The following is a 22,895-nucleotide window of genomic DNA, read 5'->3' as shown; positions in this document are numbered from 1 at the left end:
CAACAAGGAGTTTTTCCAGCGGAACTCAAGATAGCCGTGGTGACACCTATTCACAAGGGTAGAGATACTGAAGAACGCTCAAATTATAGACCTATTTCAGTTCTGCCAATATAATCGAAACGTGTTTGAAATAGCGTTGAAGAAACGTCTGGTTGACTTCCTGGAAAATAAAGCCCTACTTCACACCGCACAACATGGCTTTAGAAGGTGCAGGTCAACAATAACAGCGATGATTGACGTACTCGAAACCGTGCTAAAAGCATATGATGACTCGGAGGAAGTAGAAATAACATCCATAGATTCAAGTAAAGCCTTCGATAGCGTCAGTCACGAAATTCTGCTGGAAAAAATGCAGTATTATGATGACATTAGAGGATTGGCACACAAACTATTTCAATCATGAATGAAAGCAGATCTGATCCCCTCGAAGTGAAATGTGGTGTCCCTCAGGGATCGATTTTGGGCCCAATTCTCTTCATTTTGTTCAATAACGATATATTTTATAATATAACATGTAGCAAGTGCTGTAGTTATGCCGATGATGTGGTAATTCTAAATAAGTTAGGCAATAAAACTGAACTTCAAGAAAAAACAAGTACAAGCGAAACGGAAGCACAGAGATGGTTTTCAGCCAATGGATTTCTTATGAATTCGACAAAAATCAGAAGCTTTTGTTCACAAACAGAGAGCCCTCTGATTCATCGCTATTATATTTGGGACTCGAATTTCAACCATCACTGAATTGCAGTAAGCATATAGACAACCTTTGTAAAAAATTATCAACCTCCATCTTCCTAATCAGACGAATGAGACAAATAAGCGATATAAAAACCGCAAAATAAACACTCGAGTTTCCATAGTGTGGCCATATATAGTATGGTATATTGCTCTGGGGACAATGTGCAGATGCGCAAAGAGTTCTCATAAAACAGAAGATTGCTCTAAGGACCTTATACCAGATGAAGAACACAGACAGCTGTAAAGAAATATTTAAGAGGGAAAAAATACTTAACTTACCATCACTTCATTCTTCATACTGGCTTGCGTTAAATATGTTCATCAACACCAGAACAACTTCCCGAGAAATGAAAACTATCATAATTATAATACTCGGGGAAAAAATCATTATGCTGTCCCATATGCAAGAATAAAGAGAACACAACAAGGTCCGAATCATACATGCCTGAAACTCTATAACAAGCTCCCCAGCGATGTAGAAACATTAAGCCTACCTGCATTCACGAGACGGGAAAAGAGTTTGCTTCTCGAAGATACAATTTATAATATGACTGAGTTTTTTTAACTCACCTTTTCTGTCAGTTAATGTTGCATATCTGTGATATGTTTGTATACTTCATATTATGTAACTGTAGTGTCTACCTAAATATTAGTGTTCTGTTATATATTTTTTTGACAGGCCATATAATTTTTAATGGCAAATATTTATACATCATATATATAATCATTAATTTGTAACATGTGTGAATAAATATTATCATTGAATATTATATATTATTACTCGGCCACCCAAAATTTTGCTGCAGTTCGTTGACCAAAACTTTCGTAATTTTTCATATTTCAAAGATATTATCTTTCATATAAAGACACTTCATTGGAGCATCCCTTGTTAAGATACAGTCCCTTTAAGGAGGTACATGAATTTTGTATGAAAATTTTTCTTACAATCACTAAAAAAGTTACGGTATTGAAATTAATCTGACGTTTTCTACTACCAAAAAGACACTTAGCCAGTAATTTATTTTGGTTTACCCCATGGTCGTAAGGGGTGGAAAACGCAGCCCCTAAAATTTATTTCCAATGTAACTTTTTGTCGTATTATTTGTTTACCATTCAAAAATTCATTTCCGATAGCCAGTTTCATTCTGAACAAAAAATGGCTCTTGGGTTTTTTGCCAAAATAAACCAGTTCGCAGCAAAATAGTAATTTACGTAACAAGTCCGGAAAATAGGGTTTTTTTGGACGAATAGACAAAATTCCAGGACGAGCGTAAGCGAGTCCTGGAAGTCTGTGAGTCCAAAAAAACCATTTTCGGGCGTGTTGCGTACAATATTTTTTCGGCAACCATGTAAAATAACACTATCGCTGCTGCTTTCCATATTTTATTGGGATTGCGATAAAAAAACATGCAAATTTTTGACAACTAATTTCATATGAACTGTCAGCCGTTATCTCGGCTGCTATGGATTCTATGATTCTTTTCCGGCCTAGTCCGGGAAGTGCTCACTTCCCGGACGGTTGCCGAAAAAATTATTTTACGAACAACTACAGAGATACATCGTCATAAATGCGAACTGGATTTATTGTTATTTTGTAGTTAGTAGTTGTATTAAACGATCTTGAAACGATAATAAACTCATAAACCGTAAAGAGGTCCGATTCTTTACTTTCGAAGGATTTCTTTATTTTCGAAGGATTTCTTCACTTTCAAAGGAAAGTAAAATGATTATTATTGGTTCATTTTTCGGAGAAATTTTCGTTCCTCTTTGCGAGATTTCTAGAATTTTATATTTTGAAAATCAGTACCCCCCCTATTTCTAAGCCTTTGGGGGGTGGCCACTGACGTTCAAAAGCACCTGAAACCAAGTAGGAGCATAAAAATTTTTCAATTATCTTTTTGTTTCAAGTATTTGAACCACAATGAGATGTCGAAAATTATGGAAAAGCACCATCGACGTTTTCCACCAAAATGATTTGAGACTTTTCATTTGGAACAAATCCCAAAACTTGCAAATTTTTTGAATATAAATTATGCGACCATCCTCATCATTCGAAGACTAAAAATACACCAACTAATGTATTAATTGAAGATAAATATAGAACAAGGATGTTTATATCAGCGTTTCGTTAATGTACCTATCGGCGAGATGTAACCAAAATTCGAAATCCCCTATAACGTATGTACATTACAGTAGTTTACAATCAGTGCACCATATACCGAGCGCTACTTGGTCACTTGCCAATCAGCGAAAGCAACTATAAAATTAACAGTTGATTACATTTTATGCATGGCTCGTGAGCTCCATATGTCCTGTTTCGTCAAGAGCTTTAGGAAAATCAGCTGTATTGTTCTCATTTTCCAGATCAGTACTCGGAAATTTTTGCAAATACCTATTGTTATTTTTTTTTTTTTTTTTGAGATTCTAGTACGAATTTATTAATACGAAAGGTAGATTATTATTCTTCTTAACGTAATAAATAAAGAAAATGTTCTCGAATAAATAGAGGTATGAGAATTATTTTGAAATGTAATAAAAGAACTCCCATAAGAAATATGTTAAATTGTTTGAAATTGATGAGTGTCAATCAAAGGATTATTTATAGAACATTAGATTTAATCTTCAAAGCAAGGAATGAAATGTTACCTGAATATTTGAGTGAAAACCTAAAATTTGCTAATGAGATACATAATTATAATACACGACGTCGAGATGATTTTTACATAGAAAAAGTTAATACTACATTAATGAATAAATCCACATTAAGCAGGGGATTAGTTATCTTCAATAAACTACCTGAAAAGATCAAATATTGTAATAATTATAGAGAATTCAAAAAATGTTTAATGAGTTATATTTATCAAGAATTTAATTAAGTTAGTGGATTACATTTGTATTGTTTTCAATAGCCGAGTGCTAAATAAAGTTTATTATTATTATTATTATTATAGTTGTAGTTCAGTTGTTGGATATACAGGGTGTCCCAAATTTGATGTTCACTGAAATCATTTGGAGAACTATAAGACTTCAACAATAAGATATCAGAAATCAGAGCTTAAATATTTTGTTTCGTTCTCGAATTACAGTGTGTTTATGAAAAATTATTGTTTCATATATTTTGCTATATCTTGGTTTCTGTTGAAGTTACTCGAAAAATTCTGGAACGTTTTTTCCAGTAATTTTTATGCTTTCAATGATATCCATAACATATTTTAGAAATTAATTACTGGTTTAGAGATATAGAGGAAAGTGGGTGTTTTTTAAATGGGACACCCTCTATATTTCTTGATTACAATTATACAATAGACAAGAAATGAATTAAATCTCCAAATATAAATGGAAATCAATGAAAAATATTGATATAAGTAAAAAAGTAAAAATTTCAAGAATGAAGTCAAAGAACACAATATCTTCGAAACGATTGATATTTTTGGAAAACCGGTAGCGGGATGCTTTTCGATGAATCTGCTGCTAAAAATCTCCGTTGAAAAATACAGGGTGTCCCATTAGAAAAACACCAACTCTTCTCTATATCTCTAAAACGGTAATTAATTTTTCTGATCTTTTTGATTTCTGATGTTTTGTAGATAGAAAGGTACCGGAAATTTTCGAATTACTTATACAGGGTGTTATGTAATAAGTGTACGATTTCTCAGTTATTTATAAGGTGAAAAGTTCATAATAATGGGTCCTCAAGGCCTTCATTTTTGAGATAGAGGGTGTTAAAAATTTACTTTCATTTTGGTTTTCTGTAAATAAATAGTAATGAAAATAGTATTGAGTTCCAGTTATACTCGCTTGTAAAAGAAAAGCAGTTCAGAAATCTTCTGAATTTATAATATTATGCTTTTAATGATTATAGTGTCTTAGTTTATTTGAAAAACACCTTTAAGATGACAAAACAAATAATTGGTATTATATCACTTAGCGTATCGAAATTTGTGTCTCATGTTAAGGACAATTTTTAAGATTACTCAGTAGTTCCCAGAATTTTCTAACATTTAAGCCTTGCGTAATGGAATACTGGCTTACACACCATGTCCAAACTATAAGGAAACTGAAGTTTTTTTGTTCTTGCTTTTATTTTTGGTTGAATTTGTTACAGAGGATTCATGTTGTTATTGTCAACTCAAACTTAGAGCTATATTTTTGTTCAATAGAACCCTTGGCATTCTCTTCAAATTTTTTTTTAAGTAAGTTAGGAAATGTCGCCTTCATATTTATCTTTTACTTACATTTAAATCGAAAGATTCAGCATGTTATTAGCAAAAACGATTTAGTATTGTATTGAATGGTTGAAAGACTTGCAGAATCATTTCTCATAGTTCAGACTGTGCAGAATAATTTCGCACAGTGGTAGACCAATGAAATCTGGCATTTGCAAAGTCGTTACTATAAAAACGAAGGATACCTATATACTGTAAACAGTATCAACAAAGGCCATTTTGAAATAAAGCAATTCGTCTTGAACGTTTTGATTTTTATCTTCCGATTCCTGAAAAACACGATACACGTGTAGAACTTGCATCAAAACTTTGTGTTTTTGGAAAAATGAGAGTACCCCTCTGTATGTTGAATTTCAGACTGGGACCTAGACGTGAAAATATGAATACTGTTAATTACAAACGTAAGGCATGTCGTCTATTACTAGAATGTTGGGTTTTATAAAAAGATTAGCACCAAACCCAACCAGTTCACTGAGATTTGTGGAGTAGCCTGTGTTGACCATAACTCAAAAGTCATGTCTTCGGTAAGATGGAATTTTTTTCTTATCAAATTATATGGAAATGACTTCAAGATTGAATAATCGAAAGTGTACCTACAATATTTCAGAAATTGCTTCTTCATTCTTAAGTACTCCATATAATTTTTTCTCTCAAATACTGAAATGGAACTATTATTGAGTGACTTGAACCATTTTTATTTTCTAGGACGATCTAAGCAAGGAGCAGATTGCTCGTAAGTATTTTTCAACAAGTTTATATACTGCAAGAGATCATCTTTTGGAAATTTATTGTTTTAATATTTCTAGTTTTGAAAAATGCCTTCGACACATTCGATGTTGAGAAGAAAGGCAGTATTGGTACAGTGATGATTGGAACTATTCTTGGAATGTTAGGAATCAACACTACTGATCAGATGCTTAATGAAATCATAGCTGAAGTGGATGCTGATGGTGAGTTGAATATGTATATATAAATCATCAATCAGGTCAGGAAGTGGGAACTCATTTAATTTCATTGTGTATCCAAAGTGTAACATCGTATATCAAATGGTTTGTCTACGATTATAACACTTGTTTCACTATAATGTCATAAACTATTTGAATGAGGAATAATGACTAAAGAATTATTGTTGCTACTTTTATTCCCTCTTTTTCTCGAGTAACAAAATTTATTTTATTTATTATACCTCTCACCAAAATGAATCAACTTTGGACAGTAACATCGAACTTGAAAATCCAGTTTGGATTAATATCTCCAATTATTAACTTTTGGATACTGTCAAGAAAAACATTTTTTAAGCAACCCTGAAATTTTCAGTTTCGTTTTGCAATTAATTAGATAACATAACATTTTGATAATTATTTATCGCATAACGAATTGAGTCATATTATTCCCTATTCATAGTAAATATAAATATTTGAAGGCGATAATATTGTACAATCATTGTGATATTTATTGGAAATTATTTATTTTCTCCTTTTTCAAGGATTATGATATTCCATGAGAATGAAATGATCTTCCATAGTGTAAAATTTGCAGTGTTTTTGATAAAAACTCAAACTAATATTGCAAAAAATATCTGTTGGATTATTTTGCTGAGTTTGTTGCAATATGCAAATCATCTTCATCATGTCAACAACTAAATATATGTTGATAAAAACCATTAAGTAATTCTGGAGAAAAATTATAAGAAATAAATTCGAAAAGATATTAGAACTATTTCTCAGAAATAATAAATATCTCTATTGATTCTTGAATTATTCAAATTTCACCAATAATTTTTTTTGTAGGATCTGGAGAGCTGGAATTCGAGGAATTCATAACACTTGCCTCAAGGTTCATGGTTGAAGAAGATGCTGAGGCTATGCAACAGGAACTGAAAGAAGCTTTCAGATTATATGACAAAGAAGGTAATCGAAATATTTTCATATATTCCCACACAATACTCAACAATAATGTTATTAGGTAATGGTTACATCACTACCAGTACTCTGAAAGAAATTCTGAAAGAACTGGATGACAACTTGACAAGCGATGAATTGGACATGATCATCACAGAAATTGACACAGACGGATCTGGAACTGTTGATTTCGACGGTAAGTGGTGTACTTAAATAAATATTCTTCTACTAGTAGATGCTTAAAATGAATTGTCGCGATTTTATTATTTTAATCTTGATAATATCTTATATCAGTTCAGTATGAAGTCATAAAAAGTTAAAATATCGAAAAGACCACCTTAAAAGAATGAAATATTGATCATATTCATAATTGAGAATGAATTAAACATAAATAAAAATGCGAGTTCCTCAGAATTAACATCACTGCTTCATTGAGGAGTACGATGATCTCCTGAATTAAAAGCTTTTCAGAGACGTGGTTGTCAATTGTGATATTTTTATGTTGGATATCAAACGAACCCCTGATAGCAACAAAATGACGTTTTATTTCTCTTATTTTCTCTTTTTCGTATTTTGATCCGAGATTTTTCTTGAACCATTGGGTTCGATGAATAACTGTAGATTGCAGCAATTTTAAGGGGGGGTTTAGTTTTCATTGCGATGCGACCTTATGGTCTATTCTGTTCCCTATCAGAGCTGTTCTCGTTCTGTTCTACAGTTCGTTTCCCAGTTCCAGAGTTCTAATGAACATCTCTAGCTGGTATAGCTTCAATGACTACTTTTTCATGTCTATAAGTTTCTTGCCCAAAACATTTTTTCGATGGCGAGGCATTCCATCACCAGCTGATCCGGAGTATCTTCCTCCTCCCCATAGAATTTGTCCTCGTCGTTTTCTGCTAGACTCATTCTCACGAGGTGCTTTCTGAGACGGCAATGCCCTGTAAGAAGTCCACTGAGGAGGTGTAGCATATTTTTGCTGAGATCCTGATACTTCTTAGATTTCGTATTATCAAAGTTTGGTAGAAACTTTTTGGCATGATCCAATCCAGGAAGATTCCGACATAGTGTTTCTCTTTCGGTTTTTTCCTTTTCCTTTTTCTTGTAGATACATTTAGTTATACCACAGAAAGGTTCTGGGCCAATGGTAGAATTTTCTGGTAAAGATTGGCCTTTTCATTTCTTTGATTATTCCCAAGTAATCGGGAACTCAGACCAAACAGACTATTTCATTGAGTTTCCTTCGACACTTCAATACCAACTAAGAATTGATGATATGTGACCTCAATGCCTTTGTTGCTGCCAGACTGTCGAAATGTATATCAATTCAACATTTCTGGTAGTTTCTTGAAAAAAAACGAAATTAATGGCATGGTTTTATTTTGTCATCTTATATTTTCTTGGCATAATACTGACCAGGAAGTTTAGTCTCTCTAGATTTTGTGATCAGAAGTCTGAATCAAGTACATATATTGAATTGAAAACCCCTACATGTCGGCCTGTACAGCAAAAAATCGCCAAATACAGAATTGTCAAGGAGAGCAGATATACTGAATTTTTTAACTAATATTTAATGAGTTGAAAATTGAAAGTTGAAAAAAGGATCAAGCGCTAAATACAGATTTGTGCAGGAGTACAGAAATATTGAATTCTTGAACTTACCTGTAGCTAATTATGAGTTAAAAAATTCAGTATTTCTGCTTTCCTGCATAATTGTGTTTTTGGAACATGGTACCTCTTTGCTCTATAGAGGCAAAGTGAAATTTCGAAAAAAAGTAGATAAGAATAAAAAAACAACCAAAATCTCCTGATATCACTGCTTCTCTGGTTCTTCTCATTCATATCAATTCAAAATATGCAGGGCTAATTATCAAAATATCGTCAACCTGTACTTTGATATTACTCAAACATTTTTATAATAGAACTACTTTTTAATTAATCCGCCACATATAATATTTCTTGAGTTTCACTCATTATTAATTTTAACCTAATTTTTTTACAGAATTCATGGAAGTCATGACTGGAGGAGATGATTAAAAATAATTCGTTCCCAACCTGTACAGTATTACCTTATTTGCTCACTATTAGGTACAATAATTACTCAGTAATTTGTGTGTCTATGACCAATTTAAAATGTTATGACAAACTTGAATAAAATTGTGAATTATTCAACCTAAATCTACGTTTTTCATTTGGACCCATTACCTCTTTGCTAGCATGTGCCAGGAGAACTTACAGCGGGCTATCATATTTTGCCTGAATTTCGAGTTCTAGAGGAGAGTGGTCTCAGGGTTGACTTTTTAGTGAAGAATTGGTGGTAAAAATCGACAATTTCCGTCAGTTCAACAGACGTGTACTGTACAGTGCATCCCATTTTGGGTGAGACAGCCAGGTTTCTCGCTTGTTATTCAAGATAGAGCCTTGCGGTTTCCACGTTCCTGTCCTACTTTTTCGTGAAACTCAAGTTGGTCTAATCAGATTGTGCATAACTGTTTCCGTTCAAGAGATACAGGGCGATTTTGGAAATTGATACTTTTCGGACTCCTCCTTTATCTCCGAACTTATTAAAAATAATGCTGAGGTAAAAACTACGTCTGAATCAGAATTCTGCGTAGAATTCAGTGGCGTACTCAATTTTTTTTTGCGGGGTATGGTTTTGAAGATTCAACACAACCTATATTTTTTTTAATGGAACACCCGTTATATCATTACTTCGTTGTATTCTTTATTTTTTTCCCTTCAAAATGATGTATGATACTATGTAGGTAGGATGTTTTATCAAGTAGGCATTGGAGGGAAAAACCAATCTGATCTAGCTGTCATCGCTATAAATTATTGTTATCATTATTGATTCTTCTTTTATATGGGAAATCCATTGCCCATTTACAAAAAATCATCATTATTTGACGTTTTAGTGTTTTTTTTAACATTTCTGAACATCCTACCCACATAGTGTCGTATATCATTTTGAAGGGAAAAAAATAACGAATTCAACGAAGTAATGATACACATGGTGTTCCATTAAAAAAAACATAAGTTTGTGTTGAATCTTCAAAACCATACCCCGAAAAAAAATATTGAGTACGCCACTGGATTCTACTCAGAATTCCGATTCAGACGTAGTTTGTACCTCAGCATTATTTCTAATAACTTCGGAGATAAAGAGGGGGTCCGAAAAGTATCAATTTCCAAAATCACCCTGTATATTTTGAACGGAAACAGTTATGCACAATTTGATTAGACCAACTTGAGTTTCACGAAAAAGTAGGACAGGAACGTGAAAACCGCAAGGCTCTATCTTAAATAACAAGAGAGAAACCTAGCTGTCTCACCCAAAATGGGATGCACTGTACACAATAACTCTCTGATGGATTTTTTCACAGACATGTTCATGATTGGTTCAGAGTCTCGATTAAGCTTTATAATGTTGAATAATTCCAGAGTTATACCCATGTGGAATTCTGTTTTCTCATTAATTGAAAAAGTACCCATAAAATCGAACTGAAAAATAGAAATCAGTTGCTCAATAATGAAACAAATGTTCATGAGAAAAAAGTGATTTGTTTCGATATCCTAGAATCTGTCCATCGAATATACAGTAATCGTACATGATTATTTCCTTTATTGTAAAATGGTCAATCACAGGCCACCGTTTTTTGAATGAATTTCATTTAAATAAGAGAAAAAGCACAAGACCAACGCGATTAAAATTTCATTTCTCTTTCGTAGTGGCTTTTATTGCGTTATAAAGAGTTTTTCAATAATGCGGCTGTATGTCCTCAATAATTTTTTATAATGAACTTCGTCTTCAAGATTTTAATGCATTGTAGAGCATTGGCATAAACCGTATATCTCACTTGGCCCCAAAGAAAGAAGTTTGAAGATGTTAAATCACAAATGCCAATTGTGATCACCTCTTTGACTTTAAGAAATAGAACGACCAGGAAACTTTTCTTGAATTGAGAAATTGTTTCGTCGCTTCAGTGGCACTCAATGCTATCTTGTCAAAAAAAAACGTCGTCCAAATCAACAATATATTCCAATCCAGTCCATAAATATCATTAATCATAGCTCGATAGCGCAATCCAATCATCGTAATAGCTGCACCAGCCTTTTTTTCGAATAAGTAAGGCCTAATCACACCACCATCCCAAACTGCTCCAAACAGTTGAAAATTGAGATACTTTTCTACAATCATTCTTGGATTTTCTGAGCCCCAAATGCGACAATTTTGATTATCAACGTAGCCTCCATGGTGAAAATGAGCAGCCTCATCACTGTAGATGGTTTCTCAATGGGAATCCGGAACATTTTGATGCATTTCAGCGAAGATACTACGTTGCTGGTTATCGACTGGCATTTATTGTGATAAATGATCTTTAAAAGTCTTGAGACCTATGTCTTTATTCAATATATGATATAATGTCGTTTGTGGAATAACTAATCCTCGTAATAGACGAAAAAACATCACGGACTACAACAGCAATATTTCAAGTTGTTCTTATGCGACGCACACGGTTTCAACAATTCCAGTGCGTTGTGGAAGCGTATATTGTTTTTTCGGCAACCGTCCGGGAAATGCTCACTTCCCGGACGCTTTTTCTCTGAGAAAGTAGCATTTCCCGGCCTAGTCCGGAAAGTACGTACTTCCCGGACTAGGCCGGAAAAGAATCATAGAACCCATAGCAACCGAGATAACGGCTGACAGTTCATATGAAATTAGTTGTCAAAAATTTGCATGTTTTTTGATCGCAATCGCAATAAAATATTGAAAGCAGCAGCGATAGTGTTATTTTACATGGTTGCCGAAAAAATATTGTACGCAACACGCCCGAAAATGGTTTTTTTGGACTCACAGACTTCCAGGACTCGCTTACGCTCGTCCTGGAATTTTGTCTATTCGTCCAAAAAAACCCTATTTTCCGGACTTGTTACGTAAATTACTATTATTTCCAGTAATGATCTAATATTTTCTTTCAAAATGTCAAAAGATGACTGCTACAAATGTGCTAGCTTCCCAGATAATGAGCTATTTAGCTTGTCAAATATTGAGGCAAAAATCTACATTCGAAATTAAAATAATCGCGAAAAAGATCCTCACTTTACGTCAGTGCTTTCCATCTTTTTTAATATGTCGAAGCGGCAAAAACTCAAAATTGAATAGAATTTTTCAAAAAAATGGTCTTGTTTTTTCACCTGTTTCAACAGAATTTTACTTACTTCCAAAAAAATGTTATGTTCAATATTCTCTGAAGACATAATCTGTGAACAAATGCAAAAGTAAGGGAGGAGTGATCGGATAGCACTTCTACAAGATATGAATATTCTCTGTCCATCCATATATGATGAAAGATACGCAGGCGACTTTGGTTGAACACATTTCTAGAAAAATTGATGAGGTTCTCGAGGATTGTAGAGTGTCATTTTCCTATAACGAAAACTTCAAATTCTCGAATCAATCTGAATCTCAGGAGTCAGATATAAATATTTATTGAATTGCCTTTTGCCATTTATCCTTTGAAATCCAGGTCAATAGGAAGGTATATCTGGATTCTTAATTGACCTCTGGAATGAGTATAGTCGCAGCTCCTGTGCAATTTACTTCCTTTATTTAGCCCATTGTGGCCTATTTGGAATCTAACACTTGCAGAACAAAAGTGTTTTTCATGAGAAGAAAGATCACGAACATGGTGAGTTGATTTTCGATTTGTGTGATTGTTAGCTAGTTTTTGAATTTTTCCTCTTAATTTTATCATGAATAAATAATGAATCATGAATCATGAATGAATAAAATGAATTAATTAGCGTTCACGTCATTTCGAAGTGTTATTGAGATATATTTTGCCTTCAGGAAAAACCTATAACATTAGATTCTATATAATTGATGATTTGGAAAATCGAATTGAAAAATTGTTAATTATTAATTCTTCTTCTTATGTATGAATTAATTCTGAAAATACTAAATAATGGAATGAATTGTGACTCATCAAGAGAAAACATTATATTTTTCCATATAAGTTTAGTATTTTTCAAGTTGAGACAATTACCTACATCATTGAAAAAAAATTGAATTTGAAGAATTGAGATGAAAATCGTTAACACTGGTTTGAATTTTTCAGAACGAGCTTGACAAGGATCAAATTTCAAGTGAGTATATTCCAGGCAATATCATCAACTAGCTACTCATACCTTTTATCAACATAGTGCTCAAGTCCACTTTCGATGCTTTTGATGTAGACAGAAAAGGTTACATTGAAACAGAAATGATAGGCATGATTATGGACATGCTGGGTGCTCAAGTTGGTGCTGATGAACTGGAGGTGATTCAACAAAAACTGAGTATGTTACCAGAGAGAGTTAGTTCCATTTTATTTTCAGTGTATCATAAGCGAAATTGATGAAGATGAAAATGGCGAAATAACATTCGATGAATTTCTTACTTTGGCAGCCAAATTCTTGGTTGAAGACGATGAAGATACTGATGCTATACAAATCGAACTCAAGGGTGCTTTCAGAATGTATGATAAGGAAGGTAACAGATATGATACTATTTTTTTTTTGGATCATATTTTATTGATTGATTTCTTATTTGTAAGAAGGTCTTGTCAAAATGAAGACAGATTAGACTTCTGAAAAAATATACTTTGTTTTCGGAAAATATGTCATCAGATAGTCAAACCTTATCGTTGGAGACTATTACCAGCTCAAATTACGTGAATTACAGATAATGTGATTGAATGAAAAAGAGATTGGTTCAGAGAATGATACTTATGGCACTCAATTGCTCATATTATAAGATTTTATACAATACGATTAGGAGACCTGTTTGAATTTCACTTTTTTGAGTCGTTTTTTCAAAAATATTCATCCGAATTGAAAAAGCAAATGTATCCACTATTTATGAGCTCAATAAAGAGTACTGAATAATTTGAGAGAATTAAAAAAAGTCCTACGATTGGCCTATTGTGAAGAAAGAAATTTGTGAGAATAAAGTTCAACAATAATTTTTAATTTGAATAAATGTATCGAACTGAAATTCTCAATGTATCTACATCTGTAGGAAATGGTTTCATAACAACCCAGGTCTTGAGAGAAATCCTTAGGGAACTTGATGATAACTTGAGTGAAACAGATCTTGACAATATGATAGAGGAAATTGACACTGATGGATCAGGAACAGTTGACTGGGAAGGTATGTACTTATATAATAAATTACCTTTCAAAGAAAAAGGGAATTTACAAATTATACGGACAATATTTGGCAGAAGATTTCAGAGAATTGGCATATTTATTGACATTAAAAATTCTGGAGAGAAAATAATATTGACTAAGAATATGAAAAAACCTATTGATTGCATCGGTAAATATACAGTTTGTTATAAATAATGGTTAGAACCAAGGGATGTATAGTGTTTCACTACATGTAATAAATATAATTTTCTGGGTCCGGTCCAGTACATTTCATTATCAAATAATTATAAGTAAATATTCGTCGTCGTTCTAAGCCTTCTTGAAAGTTTTATGAAGATCTAACACAGATATTCCGGTGAAAAGTTTTTGATGAAATGCATAAAAATAATAGACTTAAGAACATGAATTCAGAAAATTCCAAATTGTCCTTGATTTGCATGAAACACTTTGAGATTTCAATGAAATTATTCATCATAATATAGATTTCAATGAATCAGGAATTTTTTCATTCATTAGGAGGAAATACCTTTATCCACTTTTGCCAAAAATGCGGGAATATCTTCATTCTTCACATTTTTATTCATCCGATTAAATACCTTTGACTGTATTCAATGATTGGTTTCAAGAAAATTTCATTTTGACTCATAATTTCAATTTTATTTCCAGAGTTTCGAGCAGTGATGATTGGTTGAGTACATAATGAATAACTTTTCTATTTTTTGACATACATAACATATAACTATTGAATGTTGAATACATTAATTATGGTGTAATTATATGTTTTTCCATTTTTTCAACAAATTGATAAGGATAGAACTTAACCATTGATTATAAGTAAAAATCTACAAAATCATTATATTATAAAATTCTCAATATCGTTATCTGATTGTTGTATGAAAAATTCATGACCTGACATTGAAACAATATGCACACTTTTACAAATAGAATTACTATTCAAAATCCTTAAAACGAAGTCGCTTCTCACTTCACACCACTTTTTTTAACACTATAACGTCTGATCGCCCTCTTCAGGAATTCTTCAGAAAAGTCAAGATCATTTTCACTTCTTGCACGAACAACAGGAGGAATTCTATCACGTAATATAATCAGCAAAAATCCAATGATGGCCACAGCAAGAACTAATGTAGTACTGATAAATATTATAACGAACACAAATGGGGTAATACTATGTTTTGATGATTCAACATGATCACAACAACAATGTCCTATAGGTTTTATATGGTGCAGTTCATATCCCATTTTGATAGTGGATGAAGATGTTTATACTTCACTTTTTCGTTTAAAATTAAAGAATACCGGCGTAAAGTTCGTTGAGATATGAAAGTTACAGACCAGTGATCTCCATACTCGTAATATGTCATCCTCATGTCATCTTCGCTTGTTGATCTCAGTGTTTTCGGAAGTTCATAGGATGTAACAAACATTTTCTGACTATTATGAAATGAATTTGAAGAGATGTAATAACTGTCCTTTGTTATTTGACTACCGTTGAATGAGTCTTAACCCTTGAATGCATGAAAAAATTCGTGGATCACAATAGTTTCGAGCGTTTCGATAATTTGGTTACGAATAAACAAGAAATTAGTATTCACCGTAAATACAGGGTGATTCACCAGGATGGCCTATTAGACGTTTATGGTAAACTTAACATAAGTTTGAGCTGAAAATTTGCATATTGGGGTTTGAGACAATGATCTTTCTCCCTAAAATATTTTCAGATCTCCACATCTTTCGGTTATACCAGAAACTGACTACTATTTCCTTATTTCAAATGGCACACCCAGTATATTATTACATCATTAGATAGCTTTTTTGATGACAATTTCAGCAATATGCCATAACTGAGAAAAAACTCAACGGTGCATGATTTAATGGGATTCTTATGAAAAAAAAGATGCCTATGAGGACTCACATTTTTTTGAATATTTCGGCAGAAAAGGCCTTTGTAGAAAACATTTTTTCTTTTTCGATTCTGCAAATATGTGATACTGTTTGCGGTTTGGACCAAAAATGTACAGGATGTTTATAAGATCATGAACTTGGACAACTCAAATTCATCGAAACTCAAGATTTTCAAATTAGAACCTCTATTTTCTATTATTTCAATCGATTCTACATACAAAATAGTATGTGTTACTTGAACAAACCCTATACCTAAAATGAATACTTTAAAATTATCGAGGAAGAGCTTTGAATAAGGAAAAACCGCAATTTCTGTGTGGAGTAGTCTATGACTTCCGAAAAACACAGAAAGAAACTAAAATTCGATGCTTCCTTAACTAAATTTGACATTTCTAGAATCGTAATGAATTATTCGTAATTGAAACTTGTATTGGTTTATGGATTTCTCAACAATCCCAACGAAAAATTAATTTTAATTCATCAAATGTTAAATTTAGTTATCCAAACATCGAATTTAGGTTTTTTTCCTGTTTTCCGAAAGTCACAGACTACTCCACAAAGATAGAAATGAAGGTTTTTCCTCATTCAAAGGCCTTCCTCGATTACTCTTGAAGTATTTATTTTAGGTATAGGGTTAGCTTAAGTAACCCATACTATTTTGTATGTAGAATCGATTGAAATAATAGAAAATCTAGGTTCTAATTTGAAAATATTGAGTTTTGATGAATTTGAGTTGTCCAAGTTCATGATCTTCTTATAAACTCCCTGTACATTTTTGGTCCAAACCGCAAACAGTTTTGTAATACTACGTATTTGCAGAATCGAAAAATAAGATCATAAGATTCCCATTAACTCATGAACCGTTGAGTTTTTACCCGAGGTATGACATATTGCCGAAATTGTTATCAAATAAGCTATCCAATGATGCAGAAATATACTGGGTGTGCTTTTTTAAATAAGGAAATAGTAGTCTATTTTCGATATAACCGGAAGTTGTAGAGATCAGAAAATATTTTTAGGGAGAAAGATCATTGTCTCACACAAGTTCACTGTTGAGTGAATTAGTGGAAAATGTGCTTTAAAGATGAAGGTCAAATTAAAAAAATTCATAAATAGCTATATCCGTTCTTTGAAAAAAATCTACACTTTTACCGCATATTTCATATAGCAGGAGTAGTGCTTATTATTCTAAATGACCACCCTGTAATCTAGGGATATGTTTGTATATGTTACTAATTTTATCCATCAATTTGACTACCGGTGATTCCCTTTTGGAATCCAGTCTAATTGGCGCCAAGCAAATGTTAAATTGGCTTAGGACGACCGTCAAATGTTTTCCTGTTGAAAAATTCCTTTCCACCTCCCTGGGATCGAAGATTGATTAGTCTATAAATATTGACCTGATTGAAAAAGTAATAGATAGCAGGTATCGTGTAGGTGCATAACATAGTTTAAAATATGGCAGATGTAAGTATACCCAAAATATATATTTTCCGACAAAACATAATTCCTCGGTTATGTGCAGAAAAAGGAAGAGAAGAAGGAGGATGATAAGAAAAAGGCTGATAAAGCTAAAGAGGCTGAAGACGATGAATTTGCTGATCTGAAGGACTTGGATATTGATAGAGGGCAGCTCAAAAGTGAGTACCTATTATATTTTCAAAATTGACATATTTTCAGTATTTTGATATTGTTAACTAGGAATAGTTGCAAGTAGAATCAAATTCATATTGTAACACGGGAGAAACTTCACAAGTATAACAAAAATTCATCCATATGGTTTTATAATATTGAGGTTTTATTCAGTATACATTATGTCCATTTCACAAATGAAAAATATAAACGAAAAACCCTTTATAGTGAAAAATGAAAAAACTATCTCAGTATAATCGCAAAAACTTAGAATGAAAAAATCGATATAAATGAGAAAACAAAATAAAACTTCATAACGTTATATTTGGATAAAAGCATGTTTCCATAATATCCACTATAAAATGAAACTGATGTAACCCCTCAACTAAATTAATGAACTGGAGAATAACTAATATTTTTTTCTGTCCCTTCAACACCTGCTTGTGTCATAAGGTCTCCTATATTATTTTCTAAATCATTCATTCTATTTTCCATCTCAGTGCACTTCTATATTGTTTAGTTGATTTTCGAATTGCATTTGACAACTTTTCAAAATAGCAAAATATTGATAATTTTGTTTTCGATGATTGAATGAATACAAATAATTCAATGTCGAAGAATTGATCATTAACAACCTCAAATAAAACATAATATCTACAACATCTCAAAACGTAAAACAAACGTTGAGGAATGTTAGTCTCATCTTATTAACTGAAATTCTTCTTAAAATTTAAAAAAGTTAGTTATCTTCTGAATTTGAATTATTTTGATGCTATTTGGTTATTATGGAGAAACTTTTATGGTTCTTGAAAAAAAGAAAATATCTCTCCATCTTTGAATAAATATAATGTTTTTTGTATGAAATATTCTAATTCTAATGAATATCTATATTTTTCAACGTAAAAAAATTGATGATATATTCTCATTCATTCATATCTGGATAATATAACATGTTATGTACTATTAAATTCCAATGTTTCAGTGTTGAAGGAAATCTTCAATGCGTTTGACTTGGAAAAAACTGGAAATATCGGTGTAGAAATGATAGGACAAATTCTGGACATGTTGGGTCAACAACTTAGTCAGGATGAACTGGGGGTGGGTATTTGTTTGCTGAATGATACAAATCTCATATAATTTTTATGAATTTTGTTTTCAATTTATGTATAAAATACTTCACGAAACAAAAAGAGAGCAAATAATTAATAACTATCATTAGTTTTGGTGCTTATTTTCCCCATTTTTAGCAATAATTCTCAAAGATTCGATAACCTGGTATAATCATCACAAGAAAGTACGACTACAAGAAACACCCTGTATCTCGAAAACAAGGCGTTTGAAGCCCAATATTAATAGGACTTCTTTGTCCTAAAATTATTCAAGAATCTCTAATTTTCGTTTGTAACTCTAATTCCAGAACACTCTGTACAGTGAACATGTAATGGTTAAAATTACTTTGTTAGCGGTGACTTCACCAATTTTTTTTTCAATATCGACATAGGGCATACTTCATTTGAAAGCTCTCTTAGAACTCTATACGTTTTTCAGGTTATTCAAAATTGATCTCTACCGAATTTATTCATAGCAGTTATGTAAAAAATTGATATTGAACAAAATACTGCTATTTCGAGAAGCAATACCGCACATCAAGTTGAAAAATTTCATCAAGCTTCTGACGAAAAGAGAGCTTTTCAACCTATTAATTATTTAATGCTTGTTTAAGTTATGATATGAGCTGAAAATTAGAATAGTCATGCTGAATTTCGAGGGATTTTATTATAAGAACCCCTCATCTAGGTGAGCTAACTGACAATAATGACATCATAATAAATCTACTGACAATATACTAGGTGGTCTTCGATTTTCCGACATTAAGATGAAAACCAGTCAATTTCTGATTGGAGGAGGAAAAACTATTCCGCTTTTTTCTTCCCTGTAACTTTAACTTCTACACAGGGGTGAACGTAATCCCTTGATTTTGAATTAGGATGAGGGGTGTTGCGATAACTAATTTTAAAGATACTATCTGACCCTAAAATTTCGCTTCTAAATATACATCGATAATGAAATAACACCGAAAATAGTGAAAGAGGCAATGTGGATTTTATCTCGAGAATATACTTTGTATCCAACACATTTTAAAGATATTTAATAGTTATACTCTTCCACTATTTTACCTGTCATTTCGTTATCGATGGAAATTTTGAAGCGAAATTTCAGGATCATTTAGGACTTAATAAGATCTTCAAAATGAAACTACTCATCTCTATTCAGAATCAAGGGGTTCTACTCACCCTCGTTAAGGGGTTGAAGTTACGGAAAAAAATATTCCCCCTCCAATCAGAAATTAACGGCTCCTAGCGATTTTACACATTTCCATTTTTAAATCGGAAAATCGAGATGGTAAGTTTTCGTTGGACCACCATGTATATACTTTCGTATATAACTATTCACAGTTCAGTGATCTCGAAGGGCGCAATTGAAACCTGATTGGATGAGTACTCAAAAACTTCTGATTTTCCCCATTTGAGGTTCTTCCTCGATAACTCTTGAAGTATTCATTTTAGGTAAAGGATTTGCTTGAGTAATCCCCACTATTTTTGTACGTAGAATCGACTGAAACAATAAAAAATATAGCTTCTAATTTGAAAATCTTGAGTTTCGAAGAATTTGAGTTGTCCAAGTTCATGATCTTCTTATGAATACCCTGTACATTTTTGGTGCAAACCGCAAACAGTTTTTTAATACTACGCATTTGCAGAATCGAACATGAAAAATTTTTTCTCAAAAAGCTTTTTATCTCGAAAAATTAAAAAAAAATGTGAGTCCTCATTGCCACTATTTTTTCATAAGAATATAACCGGAAATTGTAGAGATCTGAAAATATTTCATTGTCTCAAATCCCAATATGCAAATTTTCAGCTCAAAATTGTGATCAATTTTCCATAAACGTCTAATAGACCATCCCGGAGAATCACCCTGTATGTGTACGCTCATTCTTTAACTGCCTTTGCATCCACAATTCTTCTCCTGATCAATTGATCACTTAATTCATTAATGAATATTTCTACCCATAGGCAATCGTCAAAGAAATTGATGCTGACGGTAATGGTGTCATGAGCTTCGAAGAATTTGCACATTTGGCTGCTAGATTCCTAATTGAAGAGGAAGAGGATACAGAAGCAATCTTGAGGGAACTAAAAGATGCCTTCAGAATGTACGACAAGCAAGGATTGGGCTACATTGGTGTTGACCTCTTACGCGAAATTCTTAAAGAGTTGGATGAGAAAATAACGCCTAAAGATCTCGATCAAATGATAGAAGAAATAGACACAGATGGATCAGGCACAGTCGACTGGGAAGGTAATTTTCTATGGCTAGTTAATAACTAGAATTAAAACCTCTTTCATTTTGTTTCCAGAATTCAAAGCCATGATGATAGGATAAGCCCAAGGATGAAGATAACAATCTTTATTATACATTTTATAAATATTTTCAGAATATGAGAATCTGTTTCACGTGTTTAGGATTTGGGCTTTCTGCCAAAGACCTAATTAATTATGGTGATAGTTTATACTGTTTACAGCTCTCTGTTTACTTTAAAAAATTATATAAAATCGTGATCATCAATTCATTTCAGAATTATTAATGGCACCTGTATATTTATAAACGCCAAATTTTATTAATGTTTGAGTAATCGAATATCGTACTGATTTGTCTCGGTGGAAATATACTTCTCAAAGAGAAATTATGTTTTTCTTTTACCTGTTCTAAAAAGAGTTGCATAGCAACGACATCTATCGTGTGAAAGCTTACGAACCGTTTGTTGAATGGAATTTTCTTCGTTGATTACCATCTCACTTGATAGATGGAACCTGTTACTTGAGTTGGAGACGTGAACAGTTAGTCGAAGTCAACGTGATTGTAACATTGTGACAACAGATCCGTTTGAAATAAGATTTAAGTGTATATTTAGAATAACATTTTCATATGTATTGTTATCATCAGAAGCATAGAAAATTCAAGCAGAATATCTAAAATAAACCTAATATTTCAGGTATAACAGATATCCTCTAAGTTGAGATTTTGCATGTGAAATTAAATTTTTGGTGAGATGTTCTCGAGCCAAATTTTAAAAGGTGCGCCCTCTCCCTAAGGATTATTCGTGTATAGTCCTGAGATCCCTGGTGGACCCTTCAGTTAGGCAATCCAGCTATCTCTGCCTGAGACACCCTCTCACAATATTGTGGAGAAGTGACTCTGCTGCAACGCGGTGCCCCTCATAAACTGGTTGGGAACTGTACTAGGGTGTTGCGCGACGCCTATAACGCCACCACTTGGTCAGACAGAGTCACTACCAATCAACTATTTCAAGCTTTATGCAGAATTTGAACCAAATGTAAAATTTCATTCAGATTTCAAATTACAATTTCAAGACTCGTGTGAAATTTCATGTTGATCGTTATACCAGAGCCAAAGAAAATGTAAGAAGAATGTAAAAAAAATATGCAATATTTCTGTGATCACAACACCAACGAAGTTGAGTTTTTAAGCGTTAATATAGACTGATAATTTCGCTTAGTGAAAATTTCAATCTGATCATATTGTCCGAACTATAAGATAGTTCGCAAAGAATATTTAAAAAAATACATAATATGTGTTAGGCCTTCGAGATCAAGTAATTGTATACAGGGTGTTCCACCATTGAGCCGACCATTGAAGTTTTCGAATTTCTTATCAACACAGCACTTATCATTAATTAGGCTTTATTACAGCTACATCCTCAAATTGCTTGGAAATAAACAGGGTGTCCCAAAAAAGTGTAAATGAGCGAACATATGTGTTTTCTTATGAAACACTCTATTTTTCATTGAATTAGAAGATTATGTGAAATAAGTGAAACCACGTTTTTTCATATAATTAAAACTGATCTTTTTTGACATACATATTATGATTTTTCATAAATTGAAGGGTCATTGGAAAAACCTAATGAGTCTTAATGAATGAATTGATTTAAATGAGATTTTGAGAGTGAATCCTAGAAGAATGATGGTAAGTACTGACTTCTTAATCTTAAGTATTGGGTCTCAAAATGACAGAATTCAAACGTTAATCTGGCTTATTCGAAATGGCATACCCTATATTTTATTTTTTATTAAATAGCAAATTTTATTATCTTCGAATTATTCTCTACCAAATGAAATAAAATATATGGTTCAATGAGCCCGATATCAACTTTTGAATAATTCATCAACGAATTACCCCATTTTGAACTCTCAATGGAGTT

At 32.6% G+C, this 22,895-nt stretch overlaps 3 protein-coding genes across 3 annotated transcripts; all 3 read left to right on the top strand.

The window, feature by feature from the left end:
• Positions 1-5,348: 5,348 nt before the first annotated feature.
• LOC123680428 (troponin C, isoallergen Bla g 6.0101-like) lies at positions 5,349-9,040 on the top strand. The gene is made up of 6 exons (XM_045618324.1): positions 5,349-5,488; positions 5,670-5,697; positions 5,771-5,914; positions 6,755-6,874; positions 6,930-7,061; positions 8,865-9,040. Exons 1-6 carry the CDS (start codon positions 5,480-5,482, stop codon positions 8,897-8,899), a joined length of 468 nt encoding a protein of 155 aa, XP_045474280.1. The 5' UTR covers positions 5,349-5,479; the 3' UTR covers positions 8,900-9,040.
• A 3,381-nt stretch (positions 9,041-12,421) lies between these two features.
• LOC123680427 (troponin C, isoallergen Bla g 6.0101-like) lies at positions 12,422-14,926 on the top strand. The gene is made up of 6 exons (XM_045618323.1): positions 12,422-12,552; positions 12,982-13,009; positions 13,067-13,182; positions 13,241-13,394; positions 13,923-14,054; positions 14,720-14,926. The coding sequence occupies exons 1-6, from the start codon at positions 12,529-12,531 to the stop codon at positions 14,743-14,745; spliced, it is 480 nt and encodes a 159-aa protein (XP_045474279.1). The 5' UTR covers positions 12,422-12,528; the 3' UTR covers positions 14,746-14,926.
• Positions 14,927-17,291: 2,365 nt separating this feature from the next.
• LOC123680426 (troponin C, isoallergen Bla g 6.0101-like) lies at positions 17,292-21,356 on the top strand. Its single transcript, XM_045618322.1, has 5 exons — positions 17,292-17,443; positions 17,502-17,616; positions 18,591-18,706; positions 20,686-20,971; positions 21,030-21,356. The coding sequence occupies exons 1-5, from the start codon at positions 17,435-17,437 to the stop codon at positions 21,053-21,055; spliced, it is 552 nt and encodes a 183-aa protein (XP_045474278.1). The 5' UTR covers positions 17,292-17,434; the 3' UTR covers positions 21,056-21,356.
• Positions 21,357-22,895: the final 1,539 nt, after the last annotated feature.

The sequence above is a fragment of the Harmonia axyridis genome, chromosome 5, assembly GCF_914767665.1.
Source record: "Harmonia axyridis chromosome 5, icHarAxyr1.1, whole genome shotgun sequence".
Classification (NCBI taxonomy): domain Eukaryota; kingdom Metazoa; phylum Arthropoda; class Insecta; order Coleoptera; family Coccinellidae; genus Harmonia; species Harmonia axyridis.
The sequence above is the reverse complement of the archived record's forward strand: the minus strand, read 5'-3'. Positions and strand labels throughout refer to the sequence as shown.

Excerpts from the sequence above, each read along its gene's own strand:
- LOC123680427 (XM_045618323.1), top strand. The coding sequence starts at position 12,529 with ATGAGAAGAAAGATCACGAACATG. Across the intron at positions 12,553-12,981 it reads GAAGAAAGATCACGAACATG|AACGAGCTTGACAAGGATCA; the intron begins GTGAGTTGATTT and ends TGAATTTTTCAG. Across the intron at positions 13,010-13,066 it reads TGACAAGGATCAAATTTCAA|TGCTCAAGTCCACTTTCGAT; the intron begins GTGAGTATATTC and ends TTATCAACATAG.
- LOC123680428 (XM_045618324.1), top strand. Across the intron at positions 5,698-5,770 it reads AAGCAAGGAGCAGATTGCTC|TTTTGAAAAATGCCTTCGAC; the intron begins GTAAGTATTTTT and ends TAATATTTCTAG. Across the intron at positions 7,062-8,864 it reads TGGAACTGTTGATTTCGACG|AATTCATGGAAGTCATGACT; the intron begins GTAAGTGGTGTA and ends ATTTTTTTACAG.
- LOC123680426 (XM_045618322.1), top strand. Across the intron at positions 17,617-18,590 it reads TGATAGAGGGCAGCTCAAAA|TGTTGAAGGAAATCTTCAAT; the intron begins GTGAGTACCTAT and ends CCAATGTTTCAG. Across the intron at positions 20,972-21,029 it reads AGGCACAGTCGACTGGGAAG|AATTCAAAGCCATGATGATA; the intron begins GTAATTTTCTAT and ends TTTTGTTTCCAG.